This window comes from Ochotona princeps, chromosome 2 (assembly GCF_030435755.1).
Source record: "Ochotona princeps isolate mOchPri1 chromosome 2, mOchPri1.hap1, whole genome shotgun sequence".
NCBI classification, from domain to species: domain Eukaryota; kingdom Metazoa; phylum Chordata; class Mammalia; order Lagomorpha; family Ochotonidae; genus Ochotona; species Ochotona princeps.
Genome location: NC_080833.1, coordinates 30,367,640 through 30,387,426, shown reverse-complemented (window position 1 = coordinate 30,387,426; position 19,787 = coordinate 30,367,640). Strand labels below are relative to the sequence as shown.

The 19,787-nt window shown below is 46.4% G+C and overlaps 2 protein-coding genes across 2 annotated transcripts in view; one reads left to right on the top strand and one right to left on the bottom strand.

The window, feature by feature from the left end:
* Positions 1-8,807, top strand: part of TRIT1 (tRNA isopentenyltransferase 1) — a 51,363-nt gene extending 42,556 nt beyond the window's left edge. Inside the window, exons 9-11 of the mRNA XM_004591543.4 lie at positions 3,181-3,290; positions 3,601-3,718; positions 7,174-8,807. Of these exons, the coding sequence (XP_004591600.2) occupies positions 3,181-3,290; positions 3,601-3,718; positions 7,174-7,340 (395 nt within the window). The 3' untranslated portion in view covers positions 7,341-8,807. The remainder of the gene's footprint in view (positions 1-3,180; positions 3,291-3,600; positions 3,719-7,173) is intronic.
* Positions 1-19,787, bottom strand: part of PPIE (peptidylprolyl isomerase E) — a 174,378-nt gene that overhangs the window by 68,903 nt on the left and 85,688 nt on the right. The gene's annotated exons all lie outside the window — the stretch shown is intronic.

Here is a 19,787-nt window from a genome sequence, read left to right as displayed (position 1 = left end):
CTTCATTTTGCTTTGAGTCAAAGTTTCATTAAGGAGTGGAAGGAACTTCTCATTCACTGACCTGTGCTGTCTTTGGCGCTGTCTTTGGTGCTATATACTTATAAATTGGGAGGGGGCATTTTATTCTCTTTTTTATTTTGAATTTTATGGTACAATTTCATAGGGTGTGGGATTTGCCACCCCCCCCCCCCCAACACACACACTATATAGACTTTTTATTGAGTCTTTAAGGTAGGTGTTATTTCCTTTTGGATAAGAGAGTGAAGACCTAGAGAAGTTCAGTGACTTGCTCCCAGACCCTAGCTAGTAGTCAGGAAGAAGGAGTGAAGGCTGGTTCCAGAGTCTGCACTCTTTGCTTTATACTGCCCTTTCTGTTTCTTTAACTGTAACATCAGCTAACCACCATTACTATTCGCATTGGATGAGAAATTGTACTTATTGGGGCCCAGAGAGGTGGCCTACCGGCTAATGTCTGCCTTGAACACGCCAGGATCCCATATGGGCACTGGTTCTAATCCCGGCAGCTCCACTTCCCATCCAGCTCCCTGCTTGTAGCCTGGGAAAGCAGTCGAGGAAGACCCAAAGCTTTGGGACCCTACACCCTCGTGGGAAACCTGGAGGAAGTACCTGACTCCTGGTTTCGGATTGGTGCAGCACCGGCTGTTGCGGCTCACTTGGGGAGTGAATCATGAGACGGAAGATCTTCCTCTTTGTCTCTCCTCTTCCTCTCTGTACATCTGCCTTTCCAATAAAAATGAATGTTTTTTAAAAAATTGTATTTATTCGATAAGAATAGTTATGAGCTAATAGGAGATGAATTTAAATGAAACTTCAGTTTTATCTCATGAATGCATTGTAAATGTGCCACTGAATCATCCCGTGTTTACCTTTGGCCAGTAGACTTCTGCTTTCAGTTATGGACAAGGCCAGCTGAAGCCTGCCCCTGCTCCTCACTGCCTGCTTTATGCTCTGGTCTGCCGTGCCACCACTGACGGCTGTCCTGCTTGTCCCCTGTCCCCCCTCTGTCTGAGTTCCCCACTGGTTCTGGTGCCAAGAGGCTCTTTATACTTTTTTTTTTCAAAGCCTTCTTTCCTTGCATGTCCTGTTAGAGAAAAGTCTGAGCAGCAGCTGAGGTTGAAGTTCAATACTACAGATTTCTAATGCAGCTTCTCTTCTCCCCAAGTCTCTCTCACACAAAAGTCTTTAACAAAAGACTTTTTTTTTTTTGTAATAATTTGGAAGTTTTCTACTGTGGTCAAGCCACAGAAACTCCCCCATGTCTGAGCTGGGTGGTGGGGGTGGTTGTCCATGGCACTGTGTGTCAGAGTCCTATTCCTCACTCGGGTGTCTGCCGGCACAGTCCTGGTGCTAGAGTGAAAGGCACAGCTGCCCTGTAAATCAGGAGCCGCATGTGATTGGCCAGGGCTGGTTTGCTGGGATATGGCTCTGGCAAGGGGCCAGAGGGACTTCCCCACCCCAGCTTGGCCTTGGATTCTAGCCAGAAATAGCAGCTGGGAGCCGAGAACTTGTTGAAAGGTGCTTAGACAGGGCACAGAAGCCCAACAAAGGGCTTAGAGGAGAAAGGAAAATGTAGAGTGGCCTGGAAACAGGTGCAGAGCTTAGCCAAGGCCAGGTGTGCTGTGGATGCTGCCTGCACCCTCCTGGTCTCACCTTTCCGTGTGGTGGCAGATGCAGCCCAGTCCAGCCTATGAAGAATCTTATTTGTGGTTGGCATAATCCAAAGGCCAGCACCTGCCAGCCGTTGGCATCCCGTTGCCTTTGATGCTTTGTCCATGGGACGATGCTCTTTGCCTTTAGGCAACTGACTTCACCTAGCCATGAAGGCAATGGTGTTTCTGTAGGCTGGGACAGCTACCAGGAGAGACTGAGCTCTTGGTATCGGTGATTGAAAAGGTATAAAGTGCTTTGCTACATCCAGGCTCATTCAGAAGTGATGGCTACCGGGTGCTTCTTAGGTGCTCCTGTAGATCAGGTTCTTAAAGGAAGGGTTTCTGTCCAGTCATCTCTACTATCTCTTTGGTACTGTTGTTCCCTGCCTGTGATTTTTGGGATGTATTGAGGACTTTTGTGAATGCCAGGGTACTGAAGGGGTGCAACCTGAGTCTCCCTTATCTTAAAAGTCTCAGAGCAAAAAAATTTTTTGATGTTTTTAAATCTTGGAATATTGTGTGTACATAATTAGATTTCTTAGGGATGTGACCCAAGTCTGAGCCCAAGTCTATATAAACATTCATTTATGTAATAGACATAATCTTATGTACATGGCTCAAAGAGAAGTTTTACATGGTCTTTTTGATGCACCTGCATTTTATTTATTTATTAGAAAGGCAGTTAGAAGCAAAAAAGAGGGAAAGACAGAGAGCCTGCAGTGGCCAGGACTGGGCCGGGCTGAAGCCAGGAACCAGGAACTTCATCCATATCTCTCACATGGCTGCCAGTGTTCTAAGCATTTGTGCCATCTTCACCTTCCTTCGCAGGCTCAGTAGCAGGGACCTGGATCAGAACTGGAGCAGTTAGGATTTCAACCAGTGCTCATTGGATTGCAAATGTTGCAGAAGGCAGTCAAATTCTGTGTGCCACCACGTCAGCTCCTTAACCTACATTTTAAACTGTGACCTATGACATGAGATTAGTTCAAAATTTTTCCCACTAGTGATTTCACATCATTGCTCAAATTGTTTCAGATTTTGGAGCATTTCAGCTTTTGAGGCATTTTGGGTTTTGTGTTTTCAGAGTAGGGATGCCAATCTGAGACTGGACTACTCTTAAATAAAGCTGGTAGATCTCTGGTCACAGCATGCTGTTGCACTAAGATGGAACCTAGAACACATACTTCTATCAGTGCTTTTCCTCCTGTGATGTATTATCTGTATGTTGTAGCCCAAACAGTGGTCACTCAAGCTGCCATTACTCTATTCTGGTGTGCTGGTTGATCTGAAAGATACTGCACTTGAATCTAGATTATACAGTTGGGTTTGCTGGTTACTTACTAGATCTTTCTTGGATTGTAGTTTATGTTTTTGGTTAGAATGACTAGCATGGTTGGGATGTTTATTCCTTGGGCCCATGTGTTGTCCCTCGAGGAGTTTGAAATCTCAGAAGCAGAATAGATTGTGTTTGGGAAGCTGACCTCTCACAATTTTTCTTTGTCATCGTTAGGACCTGGTCCTAGTGTACCTCCAGTATATGGCTTAGAGGTATCTGACGTCTCCAAATGGGAAGAGTCTGTTCTGGAACCTGCTCTTGAAATCGTGCAAAGTTTCATCCAGGTGATTATCAATTGTAGTACAGTCTGTGGTCTGATTTTCATAGCACTTTCCTTAGCTGACACCTTTGTTGCCATGTGGGGAAACAAAGCCTTCCTTTCTATAGAGTAAAGCAGAAGGTCTGGCTGCTTTTAGATCCCTGGCAGCTGCATTTCTGCATTTTAAAAGGTTGTTGCTAAAATCTGTTCACAACCCACCTGCTCTGTAGGATGATTAAAAGGAATGCTGGGAAGGTCCCACTCCCCTGCATATCAGAAAAGTATACCTAAATCTTGATCAATCAAATGCTTCCCTCCACTTGCTGTTCTCTTAGGGCCACACGCCTGCTGCCACTCCAGTAAAGATGCCATACAATGAGACTGAGAATAAGAGGAGCTTTCACATGTGCGACTTCTGTGATCGGATCATCATTGGGGACCGTGAATGGGCAGGTAGTATGTGGAGAAAGCTGTGTGGAAGTCACATTGACTTCCTGAAGTTGTTTTTTTTTTTTTAATTATATATATATATTTTTTTATTAATTATTTTGCATTATGTGACAGTTTCATAGGCTCTGGGAATCCCCCACCCCTCCCCCTCCCCTCCCCCCTGGCGGATTCCTCCACCTTGATGCAGTATTACAGTTCAAATTCAATCAAGATTCTTTCCTTGCAAACATATACCAAGCATAGAGTCCAGCTACTTATTGTCCAGATGGGTTGAACAGTTTCTTGGGGAGACCATTTCCGGTCCAAAGTTAGAGCTGGTGGAATATCATCCCAGTCAATTAAGAGTCCCAGTATAACATCAACAGCAATTTGCAATATTATGGAATTGACATGGTTTTGAGTAACCAGTATGTTAAAAAAAAAAAAAAAAAAGCAAGTCCTAATCACAACCTATGATTAGCTCATTGACATTTCAATTTTAGTTTATATACAGGACCGGCTGCTATATACCTTAAAATGGCCATAAGGTACCATTCAGCTGTTTCGTGTCTATTTCATTTTAGTATTTAGCCATTTGTTGTGTTGAAGTATAATTTTGCTGATCTTGGCAGATTTTAGGATAATCTAGACTGGCTTGTAACTCTAACAAGATATTTGTCGACATTTAAGGTGCAGAACATTTTTTTGGGGGGGGGGGTGTGCAGGAAAATCCTCAACATCATGGTGAGGAGTAACTAATCTTTGTGTCCCACCCAGCGAGGCATGAGCCAATCCACTTCCTGAAGTTTTTAAGATTTCTGAAAGGCCGAATGCTTATTTGTAAAGGGGCAGTCAGATTCTTCTAAGAGTCTGTGCATCAAATTCCTTGAAAGCTTTCTCATACTGTTGGAGAGTTGTCTCTTCTGAACTTTGAAGGAGGATCATATGCCCTCTAGCTTCAGCTAGAATGGAAGTCTTAAACTGAGCACTCTCCGACTTCATGATCTTGGCCTTTTGTGTTTGCATCTCAGTAGGGGTAAGACAGGCTTGGGAGGAAAACCAGGAGGTTCATCCCAGAGAAGTGGGAAGGAAAGCAAGAAGGAGTGCAGACACTCGTGGGTTTGGCCTTCAGAAGTAGTGTCTCTTGGGCCTAGCGGCGTGGCCTAGTGGCTTAAGTCCTCGCCTTGAACACTCCGGGATCCCATATGGGCGCCGGTTCTAACACCAGCAGCTCTACTTCCCATCCAGCTTCCTGCTTGTGGCTTGGGAAAGCAATTGAGGATGGCCCAAAACTTTGGGATCCTGCACCTGTGTGGGAGACCTGGAGGAGGTTCCTGGCTCCTGGCCTCGGATTGGCTCAGCACCAGCTGTTGCGCTCACTTGGGGAGTGAATCATCATTTCCCAACGGAGTATCTTCTCTATCTCTCCTCCTCTCTGTATATCTGACTTTGTAATAAAAATAAATAAATCTTAAAAAAAAAAAAAGAAGTAGTGTCTCTTCCAGGGAGTTTTAAGGTAGGAGGTTGAGGTAGTGTTAGTTGCTCAAGCTGTGATGGAAGGATATTAATGCAGACTGCGAGAGCAGCCTGTTGGACATGTGTACTGAGGTGGTGCCTCACCACTCTGCTCCCCGCCCTGTGCTGAGATTCCGTGTGGATGCTCTAGGGCCTGGCTCTGCCCCTGTCGCAGTTGCATTGCACTCCCCTGTCTGATTTCTGCCGTTGCCCAGTCAAATCCCAAAGGGCTTCTTCCCTGAGTCTTAGATTTACGTCATATTTAGAAACAAGTGTGAGAGTCACTCATTTTAGGCACAGTAGGGTTTATAATATACTCGGTGGCTGGAATCTTTCTGTGCAGAGTTCTTCTTTGCATGGGATTCTCAGAGGAGTAGATTTTTCTCCCCATACCAACCAGTGGAATGATTCGGTCTATTAACTGGGAGCTCTGGCAAAATGAACTCCATTGTCAGCCTGGGGACGGCTGTGATCGCCCAGCTAGCAGAAGAAGCCTCGATTGTCGCTAGCTTATAATGATGAAAGGGGAAGAAAAAGAGTGTCTGATTGTGTTTTCTGAAGGAAACTTAGTGCTTCGATTGCCTGAATGTGCTTCAAGGAGGGCCTCCGAGCAGCAGCCTGTGGGGGCCGTTGTGCGCTTAGCCTGTGTGAGCCCTTCTATAGTGCCATCTGTCCCGTCCTTGCTCCCTCGCCTGCTGCCAGGGCGAGCCAGGCTGGAACCCCGTGCTTGCCTTAGGCGTTAGCTGGAGAACAAAGCTGATTTTTCTCCCCATGTCTTAGACTTCTAACCTCTTCCATACCATCTTTTGTTTCTAACCCCTGAAGGAGTGACACTTTATATACTTATAAAGGACAGTTTAGTCATGTATCTGTTCAAGTATTCCCAGACAAGATTGCTTTGCAAAGAACAGGATGGTAGAAACGAGCTGCTCTGAGTTAGACAGTGGGGCTGCCTGGGGATGCGAGGAGGTCACTTGCTGTCTGATTCACTGTCAGTGACCTTTCCACTTTCTGGCTTGTGTGGGCCTCAGTAGAGGTCTTCTGATGCAAACGCTCCTGATTCTCTTCAGCAGTGTGTGCTTGGAGAATGCGAGTCTCATGGGTCAGTCCTTAAAGAGGCTTCAAGGACACAGGCCAGGGCAGTCAGACGGGACCACATGGGAGATGAGGAAGGGAGAGGCAAAGTAGCTTTCTTCCTGGCATCTCTGTAGTGCTAGACACTGCAGGGTGAGGCATGACGTGCCACCTGTCCTGCAGTAGAAATAGGGTTTACATTTCCAGCTTTGTAGTTTTACTCTTTGAAATGTACCTGAAACAGACCCGATTCTGGAAAGTGGGGTCTCTTTTTTTTTTTTTAAATATTTATTTTTTAAAGAACTTTTGCTTAAATAGATAGAATTACAGAGAGAAGGAGGTCTTCAGTTCACTGGTTCACTCCCCAAAAGGGCCACAGAAGCATTAACTGAACCAGTCTGAAGCTAGAAGCTTCTTCCAGGTCTTCTCCATGGAAGAACTTAAGTCATTCTCTGTTGTTTTCCCATGCCATAAGCAGGGAACTGGATTGAAAGTGTGGAGCAGCCAGGGCACAAACAAGTGTCCATATGGGATGCCAGTGCCATGGATAGAGGTTTAGGTTGCTATGCCATAGCACCAGCAAAGTAGGATCTCTTTTAAGGAGCTGTAGGGTAGATCAAAGCAAAGGAGTTTCTGCTGTATGACCCTCAGCACATGGTGTAGAAGGAGCACAAAGCCCCTTGATACAGCAGTCCACACTAGTTTGCTAGCTAGCTGGCCTTGTCGCGTGTTCTTCGTTTAACATAACTAACCAACAGTGCCAGTACCCATGTTGACACTATTATTTATTGTCAAAGAAAATGATTGTGTAGTTAATTGTATTTGCTTTCAGTATTAATCTTAGAAAATCCTAATGAGTCTTTTGTTTGACTTGATTCTTGTCTTATCAGCTCATATAAAATCCAAATCCCACTTGCATCAAGTGAAGAAAAGAAGATTGGATGCACATGCTGTCAGCACGAGTGAATGCCAAAGTGTTTCCCAAGACTGTGACAAAGAACTTAAAGAGGAGGGATGCACAGGGCAGAATGGTCCAGAGCTGGTATCCAGCTCCTGAGAGATGTGCCTGGTAGCCGAGGCAAGGGGAAGCAGTGTGTCCGCCATCTGGGGCTGAAGAGTGCTATGCACCGAGGCTCCTACCATTTTATTTTGGTTGGTGTTGTGAAGTTTCGTGTTCTCTGAAACGGAAACAGCAGGCCTTGTGAGCTGCCTGTGTGTTTGCTGTGTCTGGCAGCGCTATAGTTCCAGAAGGGAATTTTTTCCTTTGAACCTTAAAGGTTTAAAAAGAGGCACAGATTGCACATTTTTATACTTGCCGATCTTTTAAATGGTGAGTGCCAGGATTCACTATATCCTTTAAAAGAATTTTTTCCCCTGATGCCAGTTAAAAATGCTTCATTTCCAGATGCTTTTTGTAGATAACTGAAGTATTGTAAGCTGCAAATCAGGAGGTCTGGGTTTGAATGGCAGGAAAGGACCAGCTCCAGCGAGGTGATCAAGTGAACAGAGTCAGGTCTTGGAATTGCAGGAAGGAGTCAGAAGTGGCTGGGACTTGGGGCTTAAACCAGGAGGACTGAAATTTGTTGAGCTGCTCTTGTGTGATAATTACTATCACTGGTATCTTTCTGTTGATTTACAAATACATATTCTTACACAAAGTGAAAGAAAAAAACCTGCAGGAGCCTTCTTGAGCCTTAAAAAAATAGAAATGTTAATAGTCAGTCGATGTACAGTGTGTTGTTATTAAAATGATAGTTTTTCAGGCAACCTGACCTTCCTCATAGATATCTTTATTCCTGTAGTAGGTGTTTATTGGGCACTTAGTTCCTGGAAGACTTCCACCCAGACAAGCTCTTTTTCAAGATTTGTTATTTCTTGTTGAAGTGTCTTTTCTGGAATGACCAGAACTGCTGGTACTTTTAAGTGCATATTTATTTATATAAATTAGTTTGAGCATTTCTGAATGTGTAATTCACAGCATTGATTAAATTCACAAGACTGTGTAAGTCATGACTACTGTTTCCAAAACCTTTTCATCACTGTAAACAGGAACTCTACTTGTGTAAGAATTTCCCACTCAAATATATTCTGTTTGTTCAGAATTTGCTGCATGAGATCCCGAACTAAGCAAGAGGCTTAGATGCAGAGCTGTGCTTCTTGCGTTCCGGGGGCTTACAAATTTCTTATGGAAACACAACCAGCATAGGTAAGAGTATTGAAAGTCATAGCAGTTGTGTAGGGGCGAGCTTTGGGTGCAGCGGTTCAGTTTCTGCCTGGGATGTCCACATCGTATCGGAGTGCCTGGTTGGAATCCCAGGGCAGCCTTCACATTCTGGGGGCGGCAAATAATGGTTCCTGGTTTTCCGCCACTTGCCTGGGAAACCCGGATTGAATTCTAGCATTCTAGCTTAGGACCAACTTAGCCCTGGCTACTTTGAATGTTTGGGAAGAGAACAATGGATGGAACGTCTCTGTCTATAGCTGTGTCTCTGTTTTTTAAATAATAAATAAATGAGGGGTTGGTTAATTCTCTACTGGCAAGCATCAGCATCCCATATGGGCACTGGTTCGTATTCTGGATGCTCCACTTCCCATCCAGCTCCCTGCTTGTGGCCTGGGAAATCAGCAGGATGGCCCAAAGCCCTAGGACCCTGCATCTACCTGGGAGACCTGGAAGAAACTCCTGGCTTCTGGCTTCAGATCGGCTCAGCTCTGACCTTTGTAGCCACTTGCGAAGTGAAATGGGATAGAAGACGTTTCTGTCTCTCCTCTCTGTAGATCTACCTTTCCAAAAATAAAAAAGTAAATCCTTAATAAGTTATTTGAAAGGCAGAGTTAGAGAGTGAGAGCACTTCTGTCTGCTGGTTCACTTCCCAGATGACCACAATAGCCAGGGCTGGGCCAGATGGAAGCCAGGAGAGAGAGTGATCATGTCTGCTGGGTCACTTCCCAGATGGCCATACAGCCAGGGCAGGCCAGATAGAAACCAGGAACCTGGAATTTCATCTGGGTCTCCCACCCAGGTAACGAGAGCTCAGTTGTTCCAGCCATCTTCCACTGCTTTCCCAGGTACATAATCAGGGAGCTGGATTGGAAGTGGAGCAGTTGGGACTTAAACTAGTGTCCATATGGGATGCCAGTGTCACAAGTGGTAGCTTAAAGCCAGGTAGAATGCTATTTTAAAGAGTTATGTAGCCTTTTGTTGTAGAGGCGAGAGGAAGGGATCATGGAAGAGAGAACATTTCTTTTTTTTTTATTTTATTGGAAAGGCAGATGTACAGAGAGGAGAGAGAGGAAGATCTTCTGTCCGATGATTCACTCCCCAAGTGAGCGCAACGGCTGGTACTGTGCTGATCCGAAACCAGGAGCCAGGAACTTCTTTCCGGGTCTCCCATGTGGGTGAAGGGTCCCAAGGCTTTGGGCAGTCCTCGACTGCTTTCCCAGACCACAAGCAGGGAGCTGGATGGGAAGTGGAGCTGCCGGGATTAGAACCAGCGCCCATATGGGATCCCAGTGCGTTCAAGGCGAGGACCTTAACCATTACGCTATTGCGCCGGGCCCAAGAGAACATTTCTGTTGGCCCTGAAAAAACTGGTTCTCAGGTGCTGCATGTTGTATGGAGGCAGCAGAGTGAAAGAACTACCTTGATTCACCTTTTAAAATCATGAAATTGCAGAGCCTTCCCAACCTTGGGGTGATTGGACTCAGGAATAAATTTAATATTTTGGTCAAGGAAACCGCTTATATCTAGTCCATCTTGTTCCCTGTATAATTGTTCCCTGGTATAATTTTCCCTGTTCAGTCTCTGAGAGCTAATGGTGGAGGCCTAATTTCCCCACCAGGAATGGAGATGGATATTTACAAAGAGCTAAGCATTGCCAGGTGCTTTGTCACACAACCCCGGGAGAGAGGTGCTGTTGCCATTGAGTTATTTAGCCAAATGGGGAAACTAAGGCTCAGCAGATGGCAGGGCTCGAAGTGAGGGGAGGCCAATAGGTCTGAACTCTTCAGCACTGGCTGTTTTTAGAGGACGAACCTTAGTCTTTCTGAAATATTCTTCATTTAAATTGCTAAATATAGATTAAAGCATAAAAGATTTCAGTGGACAGGCAGGAAAAACGAGTTGTAGTAATCCTACCTCAGAAAGTCTATAATCCTTCCATCTGAAATACCTGGAGCAACAACTTCTCATGGGAATCGTTGCAATCTTTATGACATGGAAGGGAGGAATTTTTTTTTTTTTAATAAACATAAAAAAAAAACCGAAGTGATTTGTATCTTTGAAGTGCATACTAAATTCAAGGCCCTGTGGCAGGTCACTGCCCGTTTTTAGGAATCAGCTCTGGCAACGTGGGATTCCTTCACCAGCGGGCAAGAGCCCGGGATGGTCAGAACAGCCACTAGGCACCTGCCTGCCATCCTGCTCCATTTCCCTTCTCTGACTTTGTAGTTACATATAAAGAGGGGCACCACTCTGCCTTGTCATTGTCCTAAGCGTGGAGATGAGACAGTCCTCGGGGCTTCTTGTGCATGTGGGGAAACAGGCTCAAAAATATGGTTTCCAGTCACAGAACAAGTTTTGACAAACGTGGGACAAACCTCAGGTCACCTGTCACCCTACCAGATCTCTTTGTAGCCTTCTCTGAGATCTGGGACGGACCAGCAGGCAGCCTGGAGCTATCGGTCAGCCTTGAGTATGGGTAAGGAGCACCTGTCTCGGAGCCTCTGGCCTTAGCTAATCTCCAGGAGAGCAGAGCACTTCAGTCTAGGTAACCAGTGCTTTAACTCTGTCTCCAGCAGGGCTGTCTAAATGGTTTGGGTAATTAATGCAGGAAATCCCAACACTCGGCATGCTGTGAAGTTCATCTACCTCTGTTAGCAGTAATCTTGATCATGTGTTGCACACTTTGCACAGTTCAATCCCCCCCCCATTTTTAAAAATTTTTATTAGAAAGGCAGATTTACAGAGAGAAGGGGAGACTAAGAGAAAGATCTTCTACCCACTTGTTCACTCCCCAAGCAGCCGCAATGGCCAGAGCTGAGCCAGTCTGAAGCCAGGAGCTTCTTCTGGGTCTGCCACGTGGGTGTAGGGTCCCAAGGCTTTGGCCATCCTCTGTTGCTTCCTCAAACCACAACAGGGAACTGGAAGGGAAGTGGAGCAGCTGGGATATGATCTGGCACCCATATGGGATCCTGGCACATGCAAGGCAGTGCCTTTATCTATCAAGCTACTGCGCCAGGCCCTGTTGTTTTAAGTGGATAAGAAGCACATTGAAAAGAACTTGGATTCCTAGTCTTTGTGGTATTATATTTGAATTTCAGGGTTGAGCAAGAGACAAGCTCACCTGTAGTATCTGGTTTGAACCTTTGTAACTCAGTAATTATTTGTACTCTTATCCTCAGTTCAGTCTTCTACCAAGAGGATTTTTCTGCTGAAAACACAAAGTAAGGCAGAACACTGAAAACAAAACCATCACACGCACACACATGCAAGCTTTTGTGAATGTAGTGGCCTGTGTCTGTCCCCAGCACCTAGAAACAGTCAAATATTTATGTGTATTAATTGCATGAATGCATAAAGTGGATCTCTACATAAGAATTCTGTTTCAATTGTTAAATCCCCTTTTACCTGGATGAAGAAATCTTGGGATAGTAGCCGCAGGCAGGAACTTCATTGTTTGATTATCACCGACTGGGGCAGTTTGGGCTGTTTTCTGAAATGTTGGCTTACTGGTCATCTGTAATGCTATTCTGAATTCACACAAAGCAAGCTGCGTGGTTGCGTTAGGGTAAAAGGCTGAGTTGCTGTAGCAAAGGGATTCAACAGGGCAGTGGCTTGAAGAACAAAGACCTTGATTCTTTGTCACCTCACAGCTCCGGGGGGAGTTAACCTTTCCGAAGTGAGCTGTCCGGGTCAGTGGGGCAGCTGTACACCAAACGGTCATTCAAGGACACAGGGCCACTAGAATCCTGTTGCTTCTCCCTCTGGAGCCAGGGCCTCATCTGCATGCTTGAAGCTGGGTCACCGCCAGTCCCAGCCAGTGGAAAGGGAGAGCGAGCTGGGAGGAGACGCACCCATGGCCTGAAGGCCTCGCCCCTGCAGTGGCATGCATGCTTCTGCCCGCTCTCCATTGGCAAGGCCTGAGTCATATGGCCACACCTGCCTGCCAGCCAGGCTGCGAAATGTAGTCCAGCCATGTGCCAAGAAAAGACTGGGAGAACAGATTTCAGTGGACAACTTGCAGTCTCCACTAAATTGGTATTGTGGAAAGAACACTGAATTCCAGGCTCATTTAACTAATTAGCTCTGTTAGTTTGCTAGGGGCAAATCTCCCTATTTTCCCATCTGTGAAATTCATACATTGTGTGAGCTGACCTCTGAAATTTTTCAAAGCTTAACAAAATCGTGGCTGGTGGGACTTACAAAATAAGAAAAATGAAGCATTATAAGGGCTCATTATGGTACATAGGTTAAGCCACCATGTGCAATGCCAGCATCCCATATGGGTGCCAGTTTGAGTCCTGTCTGCCTTACTTCCTGTCCAGCTCCCTGCTTCTATACCTGAAAAAAGCAGCAGAAGATGGCCCAAGTGTTTGGTCCCTGCCACCCACATAGGAGACCCAGATGGAGTGCCTAACTCCTGGCTTCCATCTGGCCCAGTCCTAGCTGTTGCAGCCATTTGGGGACTGAACCGGCAAATAATTCTCTATCTAGTTCTTTCAAATAAATAAATAATTGTAAAGCAGTTAGCATTACTGACAATGCTGAGACTGTGAGGCATGGTGGGGAAAAATATGGCTGGTGATTGTCTACTCCCAAGCTATTTTTTTTTTAAAGAGACACTCCAGTGGGAGCATGATGGACACACTTTGTGAACCTGGAGGGGATGGGAAGCAACTTAGGGGAGAGGGAGGGGATGGCCCAGTGCCAACTATATTGTATCAAAAAAAAAAGTCATCCATCCATTTGAAAGGCTTAGTCTGAGCCCGGCGCGATAGCGTAGTAGCTAAAGTCACCACCTTGCACATGCCGGGATTCCATATGGGTGCCGGTTTTAATCCCGGCAGCCCCGCTTCCCATCCAGCTCCCTGCTTGTGGTCTGGAAAAGCAGTCAAGGACGGCCCAAAGCCTTAGGACCCTACACTCACGTGGAAGACCTGGAGGAAGTTCCTGGCTCCTGGCTTCAGATCGGCACAGTACCAGCCGTTGTGGCCACTTGGGGAGTGAGCAATAGGATGGAAGATCTTCCTCTTTGTCTCTCCTTCTCTCTGTATATCTGACTTTGCAATAAAAATAAATAAATCTTAAAAAAACATAGGCTTAGTCTATAGAGAGTGGGAGAAACAAGAAAGAATCTTCCACTGATTTAATCTTCATATGCTTTGTGCTGGGTTAAACCAAAATCAGGAGCCAGGAGCTTCTTCTGGCTCTCCAACATGGGTACAGGGACTCGAGGACTTGGGTTGTCTTCTGCTGCTTGCCCAGGCACGTTAGCAGGGAGTTGAATAAAAAATGGAGTAACAGGGACATGCGCCAGTCATAACGGACGTTGGAATCACAGGCAGCAGTTTTTCTCACTATGCCACAATGCTGGTACTAGACTATTGATGTGGTGGAAGAAAAACCCACACTACATGTATCTGAATACTTCCCTGTCTAATGTGCTGTCCTCTGTAACCTTTGGGGAATTGCTGGAACTGCTGCAGTTTCAGTGTGTATAAAATGGTGCTCTTAGCTCCATTCTAGGGTACAGTTCAGAGTCCATGAGGTCTTTTTGTAAGAAGTCTAGCATTTTGGGGCCCTGCGTGGTAGCCTAGTGGCTAAAGTCCTTGCCTTGGATGCACTGGGATTTCATATGGGCACTGGTTCTAATCCTGGCAGCGCTGCTTCCCATCCAGCTCCCTGCTTGTGATCTGGGAAAGCAGTTGAGGACAGCCCAAAGCCTTGGAACTCTGCATGGGAGACCTGGAAGAAGCTCCTAACTCCTGGCTTTGGATCAGCTCAGCTTCGACCACTGCGGCCGCTTGGGAAGTGAATCAGTGGTCAGGAGATCTTCAATCTTAAAGAAGAAAAGTCTAGGATTTTGGTACTGTGATGTCTAGAATGTGGTCGGTTATAAATTGGATTTTTCTGCTTCCCGGGTGCAAGGTTGTTAATGGTACTGTACTAAGGTATGGGTTAAGTTTGGGTAAGGCATCAGTTCTTAAAAGTCACCTGGGCAAGCTGTGACTTGAAACTGACCAGTGTATACTGGAGAAGGCCGCAGTGGGAGCCTTGGGCTTATCTGCCACCCAGCTGGGCCTTTCGCTTTTGTTTGGATACAGGTGGTTTCTCTAGCTTTTGCTTGAACCCTTCACGTGCAATGCCCCAGTGCTGATTGCTCCCCTGGTGAGCTGTGCATCCTTCACCTGGATCTGCTGTCCTCCACTGCTTCGAGAAAGCTCGCGCAGCTCCTCCGGGAGGCTCAGTGTCTCCTTCCCACGCGTGTGCCCTCACGCTCTGTACCTGAGTGCTCACATTAGCAAGTAGCTGCATAGCGCTCCTCTTCCAGTACTTTTACACGTTAACTCACTTAATCGACGCTAAAGCAGACGAGGTGCTATCGTCATTGTTATTATTAGCCCTGTGTTACAATTGAAGTGAGCAGAGTGGTTCAGTGATTTTTTTTTCCCCCAAGGGCAAGCTGGGATTTTAAACAAGGTGGGTGGCTCCACAGGCTGCATTCTGCCTCATGATTCTGCCCCATAACATCGCACCTGCACCTCCTCTTGCTCCCAGTGGAGGGGAAGTTAGGACAGGGTGTGAATCCCACTTTAATACTAAGGCGGAACAGAGAGGCTGTTTATTTGGACGTGGTGGACTTCTGTGTCTGAACATAGACACAGCTACTCTTCACTGTCTGCTTTCTGTGTGTTGAGTGCATGCATATCACATAATATGCCTTAAGACAGATGGGCCAAATAATTTATAATGGATGTTCTATAAACAGGCACACGTATTTAGCTTCATTAAAACAGTAGCTGTGTCTAGACACACAGGTGCTTGCTGGGCACTCAACACTGAGGGTGAGTCCCTGTCCTTTGCGCGTTTCTTTCTCCCTGGCACCTGCAATGGAGAGCCTGCCCAAAAGGTACTTGGTCAACGTGTGTGTGTATGTTACTGTTTATGCCAGTCTCTTAAAAAACTTTTGCCAGCTTTACTGAGGTATAATTGACAAAATTGTATGTAATTAAGGTATGTAATGCAATGATTGGGTACATGTATATATTGTGAAATGATTACCAAAATCAGGTTGGTTAGCACATCCAGTAACATTTGTTGAGCTTGGATCTGAAGCCAGTTTGGGCCAACTCCAAGCCCATGCTCTAATGACCTGTTCGGTTTCTCCATGGACATTCCTTTAGAGCTTTTTTTTTTTTTTAATTGGTGCTTATTTTTATTTTATTTGAAAGGCAGAGAGACAGATTTTCTAACTGCTAGTTTGCTCCCCCAGTGCCTATAACTGCTGGCACAGGGCCAGGTCAGAACCATCCAGTGGTCCCATGTGAGTATTAAGGATCTGAGTACTTGAACCATCATTTGCAGCCATCCATGCTGCACAGTACCAGGAAGCTGGTTAGGAAGCTGCGTAGCCAGGACTGCAGCTCTCTGATATGGGAAATGTGATCTTCCCAAGTTGAAGGACTCAAGGGAGGGTGTGTTGGGCGGAACATGTTGAAGAACCAATTCTCCTAAGGTGTTTGTGGAATGGGCATTTTGGAGCAGCTGATTAAACCGCCATTTGGGTCATCCACATCGCACGTCTAAGTGTCAGGTCATGTCCCAGCTAACTCTGCTTCTGCTCCAGCTTCCTCCCAATGCACCTGAAGAGGCAGCAGGTGATGGCCCAAGTACTTGGGGCTCTGCCGCCCAAGTGAGAAATCTGGATTGAGTTCTGGACTCCTTGTCTCAGTCTGGCCCTGCTCTGACTGTTGTGGCCGTTTGGGAAATGAACCAGCAGATGGAAGATTCTTTTTGCCTCTATCTTTCTCTTTGTCCCTTTCAAGATTTTATTTATTTGAAAGACAGGGAGAAAGAGGGCTTCATCCTCTGATTCACTCCCCAAATGGCCACATTGGCCAGGGTAGACCAGGTTGAAGCCAAGAGCCAGGTCATCTGGGTATTCCATATACACACAGGGACCCAAGCATTTGGGCTATCCCTCTTCTATTTTCCCAGGCACACCAACAGGAAGCTGGGTCAGTAGTAGAACAAGCTGGGACTTGAACTAGTGCCCATGTGCTTTGCAGGAGGTGGCCAAACCCATTGTGCCACAACACTTTTCTTTATTCTTCCCTTTTTTCCTCATTCCCTCCCTTCCTTCCAGTCATTCTACCTTTCAAATAAATATTCTTTAAAGATGTTAGGACTCAGGTAGCAAATGAGACAAATCTAACTAACTTAAGTAAAACGATAAATCTGTGGTTGGGTTTCTGAAGTATTTCATACTCAAGGACAGAATAGTGTGCATTCCAGACTCAACTTACACCATTTAATCTGCAGCTTCAAAGACTCCCCCTCTTTACACATCACCTCCCCCATCTCCCATTGCAAGCAGCCTTGTCTACGTTCCCATAAGAAGAAAGGGGCTATTGGCACGTGCTTGCTACAGCATGATGTACTGGAAGGAGATTATGCTGAATGAAATAAGCAAGTCCCCCAAATGACAAGTGCTGTGTGCTGCCACTTCTCTGAGGTCTCTGGAGCAGCTCCATTCATAGAAACAGAGAAGGATGGTGGTTGCCAGGGAGAGAGGCAAATGAAGAATTGTTTCATGGGATAGAGTTTCTATTTTGCAAGATGGGAATGTTTGGAGATTGGTTACACAACAGGGTGAATGCACTTAACACTACTCAACTATGCACTTACAAATAGTTCCATGGTAAGATTGATTTACACCACAGTTAAAATCCCAGGAAAGGACTCCATTAGCCCAGCTTGGGCCCAGTGCTTTCTCTGCAGTCCATCAACCAGACAAGGGGGCGGATTCCTAAAAAGGACATGACAGTTCTCATGGAAACCAAGTGGATGCAGAGGAAGCAACAGGAGTCCCAGAAAGAGGGGAGGGCGACTGGACAGACCAGTCAGGGATACCCACTGTGGACTGCCTGCTGGTCAGCACAACACATGGGTTCCTAAGCAGCAGGCTAAATCCAGACTCCATCTGGGAATCGTCTGCTAGTAACCTCATCATCCACTATTGGCAAGGGTCATGTCGCACAGAGGGATGGCTCAGCACAGCTCTCGCAAAGCTACATGCCTCATTGGTCCTTTCCAGAAGCCTCTCCAGTACTTTCTACCAGTGAAGAAACAAACTCTGAACTGTTTAAGCAACTTAAAGCAGGGTAGATGTTGGTAATTAGTTTGAGCTGTTTAGCTATGAAGGAAGATTGATTGGTTCATGGTATCCAAAGGAGAGAATAGTACTTGAGCCTACCCGGACGGCAGGCAGGTGGCCGCTGGGCCTCAGGAGCCACTGCCACCATGGGCCTAGTCACCGCCAGCCCTGTCTGCCTTGTTTCTCTTCTCTGCCTCCTGACTTTGCCTTTTTAATTTTTTTCCCCTCCTTACCAACCAACCTGCTCCAAATGGTCCCTGGAAGAAGACTTTATACCTCGCACCTTACTGCTTCCCTCACTCCGAAGAAGTTGACCTTGAGTCCCAAGTTTAAAATCCCAGAGAGTCCAGGAAGATTTACCCTGTCTACCCTTGTGGGAAGCAGGAGAGCCTGTCATATAAGACTGTGGCAACTCCCTACAAACAGGAATAGAATGGATTTGGATATTTGGCAGATATTTTCCCAAAGAGGGAGTGAGGATAGAGTGGGCCAAATGATTGGTGCTCACAACAGGGACACAAAGTGGCAGGTCAGGGAGGAAGTCACACGGTCCTCTTGTCCCTCTGACTTGGTCTCCTCCCCTCTTGAAAATCCATGGTTGACATTTACCTCTTTGTTTAGCAATCAGGTGGAGAAACTGAGTCCCAGGGAGGTCTGGGTCGCCCAAAGCAGCACGAAGTTGATAGTGGCAGAGCAGTGGCTGCTACTCTGTCTCCTGGTTTAGAAATGGATTTTTTTTATTATTAAAGTTTATGTAGTTGAAAACAGATCTTCCATTCTCTGGTTCTTGCTCCAAATGTCTGCAGCAGCTGGTGGGGAGGGCTGGGCCAGGCTAAAGCCAGGAGCTTGGCATTCCATTCAGGTCTCCTGTTGTGGGTGGCAGGGACCCAAGTACTTGAGCCATCACCTGCTCTTTCTCAGGGTGCACATTAGCGGAAGCTGCATCCAAAGTGGAAGCTGGACTGGATTCCAGGTGTTGCCTTATGGGATTTGGGTGGCCTAAAGGGTGGCTTAACCCACTGCACCCTATTACCTGCCCCAAGAGGAGTGTATGTGCTGCTGCCAGCTATTTTGAATGAGCATGGCAACGAAAAATAGTTCTGTTTTTCTTGAGGTTCGTGGTAACTTGACCTGGACTAACATGAAGGCAAATAGAGGACTTGGGGAGCTTAACACGGTCAACAGATAAGAGCTTTGTAATTAAGAATGTCTAGTTAATTTATTCAACAGACTTAATGAGTGCTGACTGTTCATCATGCTAAGTGCTAGTGATAGTGGCAGACAAGATAATGCCTGTCTTCAAAGAGTTTAAGGCTCTCAAGCTATTTCAGCGACTGTGATCACAGCTGGAATAGAGGTGTTTCAAGAACACACACAGGATCCTACCAGACCTGGCCAGAAGAGCCCGGGGAAATAGCACCCAGGGAGACGTGGGAACACACCAAGGAAGGGGAACCTTAAAAGGGGTGGGTGGGAGTGGGGGTAGGACAGTGAAGTATAGCAGAGGGCTTCTGAGTGGCCAGAGCACACTGATGCAGCGACCCTTAGGACCGTTAGCAGGTGGATGTCACAGGAGCTGGCTAGGTGAGATACTAAAGGAAAGGCTAAGAGGTCCAGCATGAGGCCAGTTGTGAGTGCTTGGTGGGCAGTGGCCAGGATAACAGAGGGAGGAGAGCAGGAGTTCAGTATGGATTAGGCAGGGCTGGAGTGTCTGCGGGGAATCCTGACGGAGCACCCAAGGAGGGACTGGCCGTGCAGGTGGAGCCCAGACTGCATTCCGGGCTGCAGATAGGAATCTCCAAGTCCCAGCACTGATGGTATTTGCCACCGTGGAATGTGAAGTCACTGGGCCAAGGGCCATGGTGAGAATAGAGCAGCTTGGAGCAGCAGGTTGAGGAGCGTCCACCTGGCATCTCAGAGCTCCAAGGAAGCAGGAAAGGGTGTATGACCCAGCCTGGGAAGTCCACATTTTGGGTCAGTGTACCTAGGTTCAAGTCCCAGCTCCATTTCCAAACCCAACTTCCTACTAAAGCGCACCCGGGGAAGAAGCAGGTAGGCAGTGGCTTCAGTCATGGGGTCCCTGCTGCCCACTTGAGAGACCTAGCTGGGTTCCATACTCCTGGCTT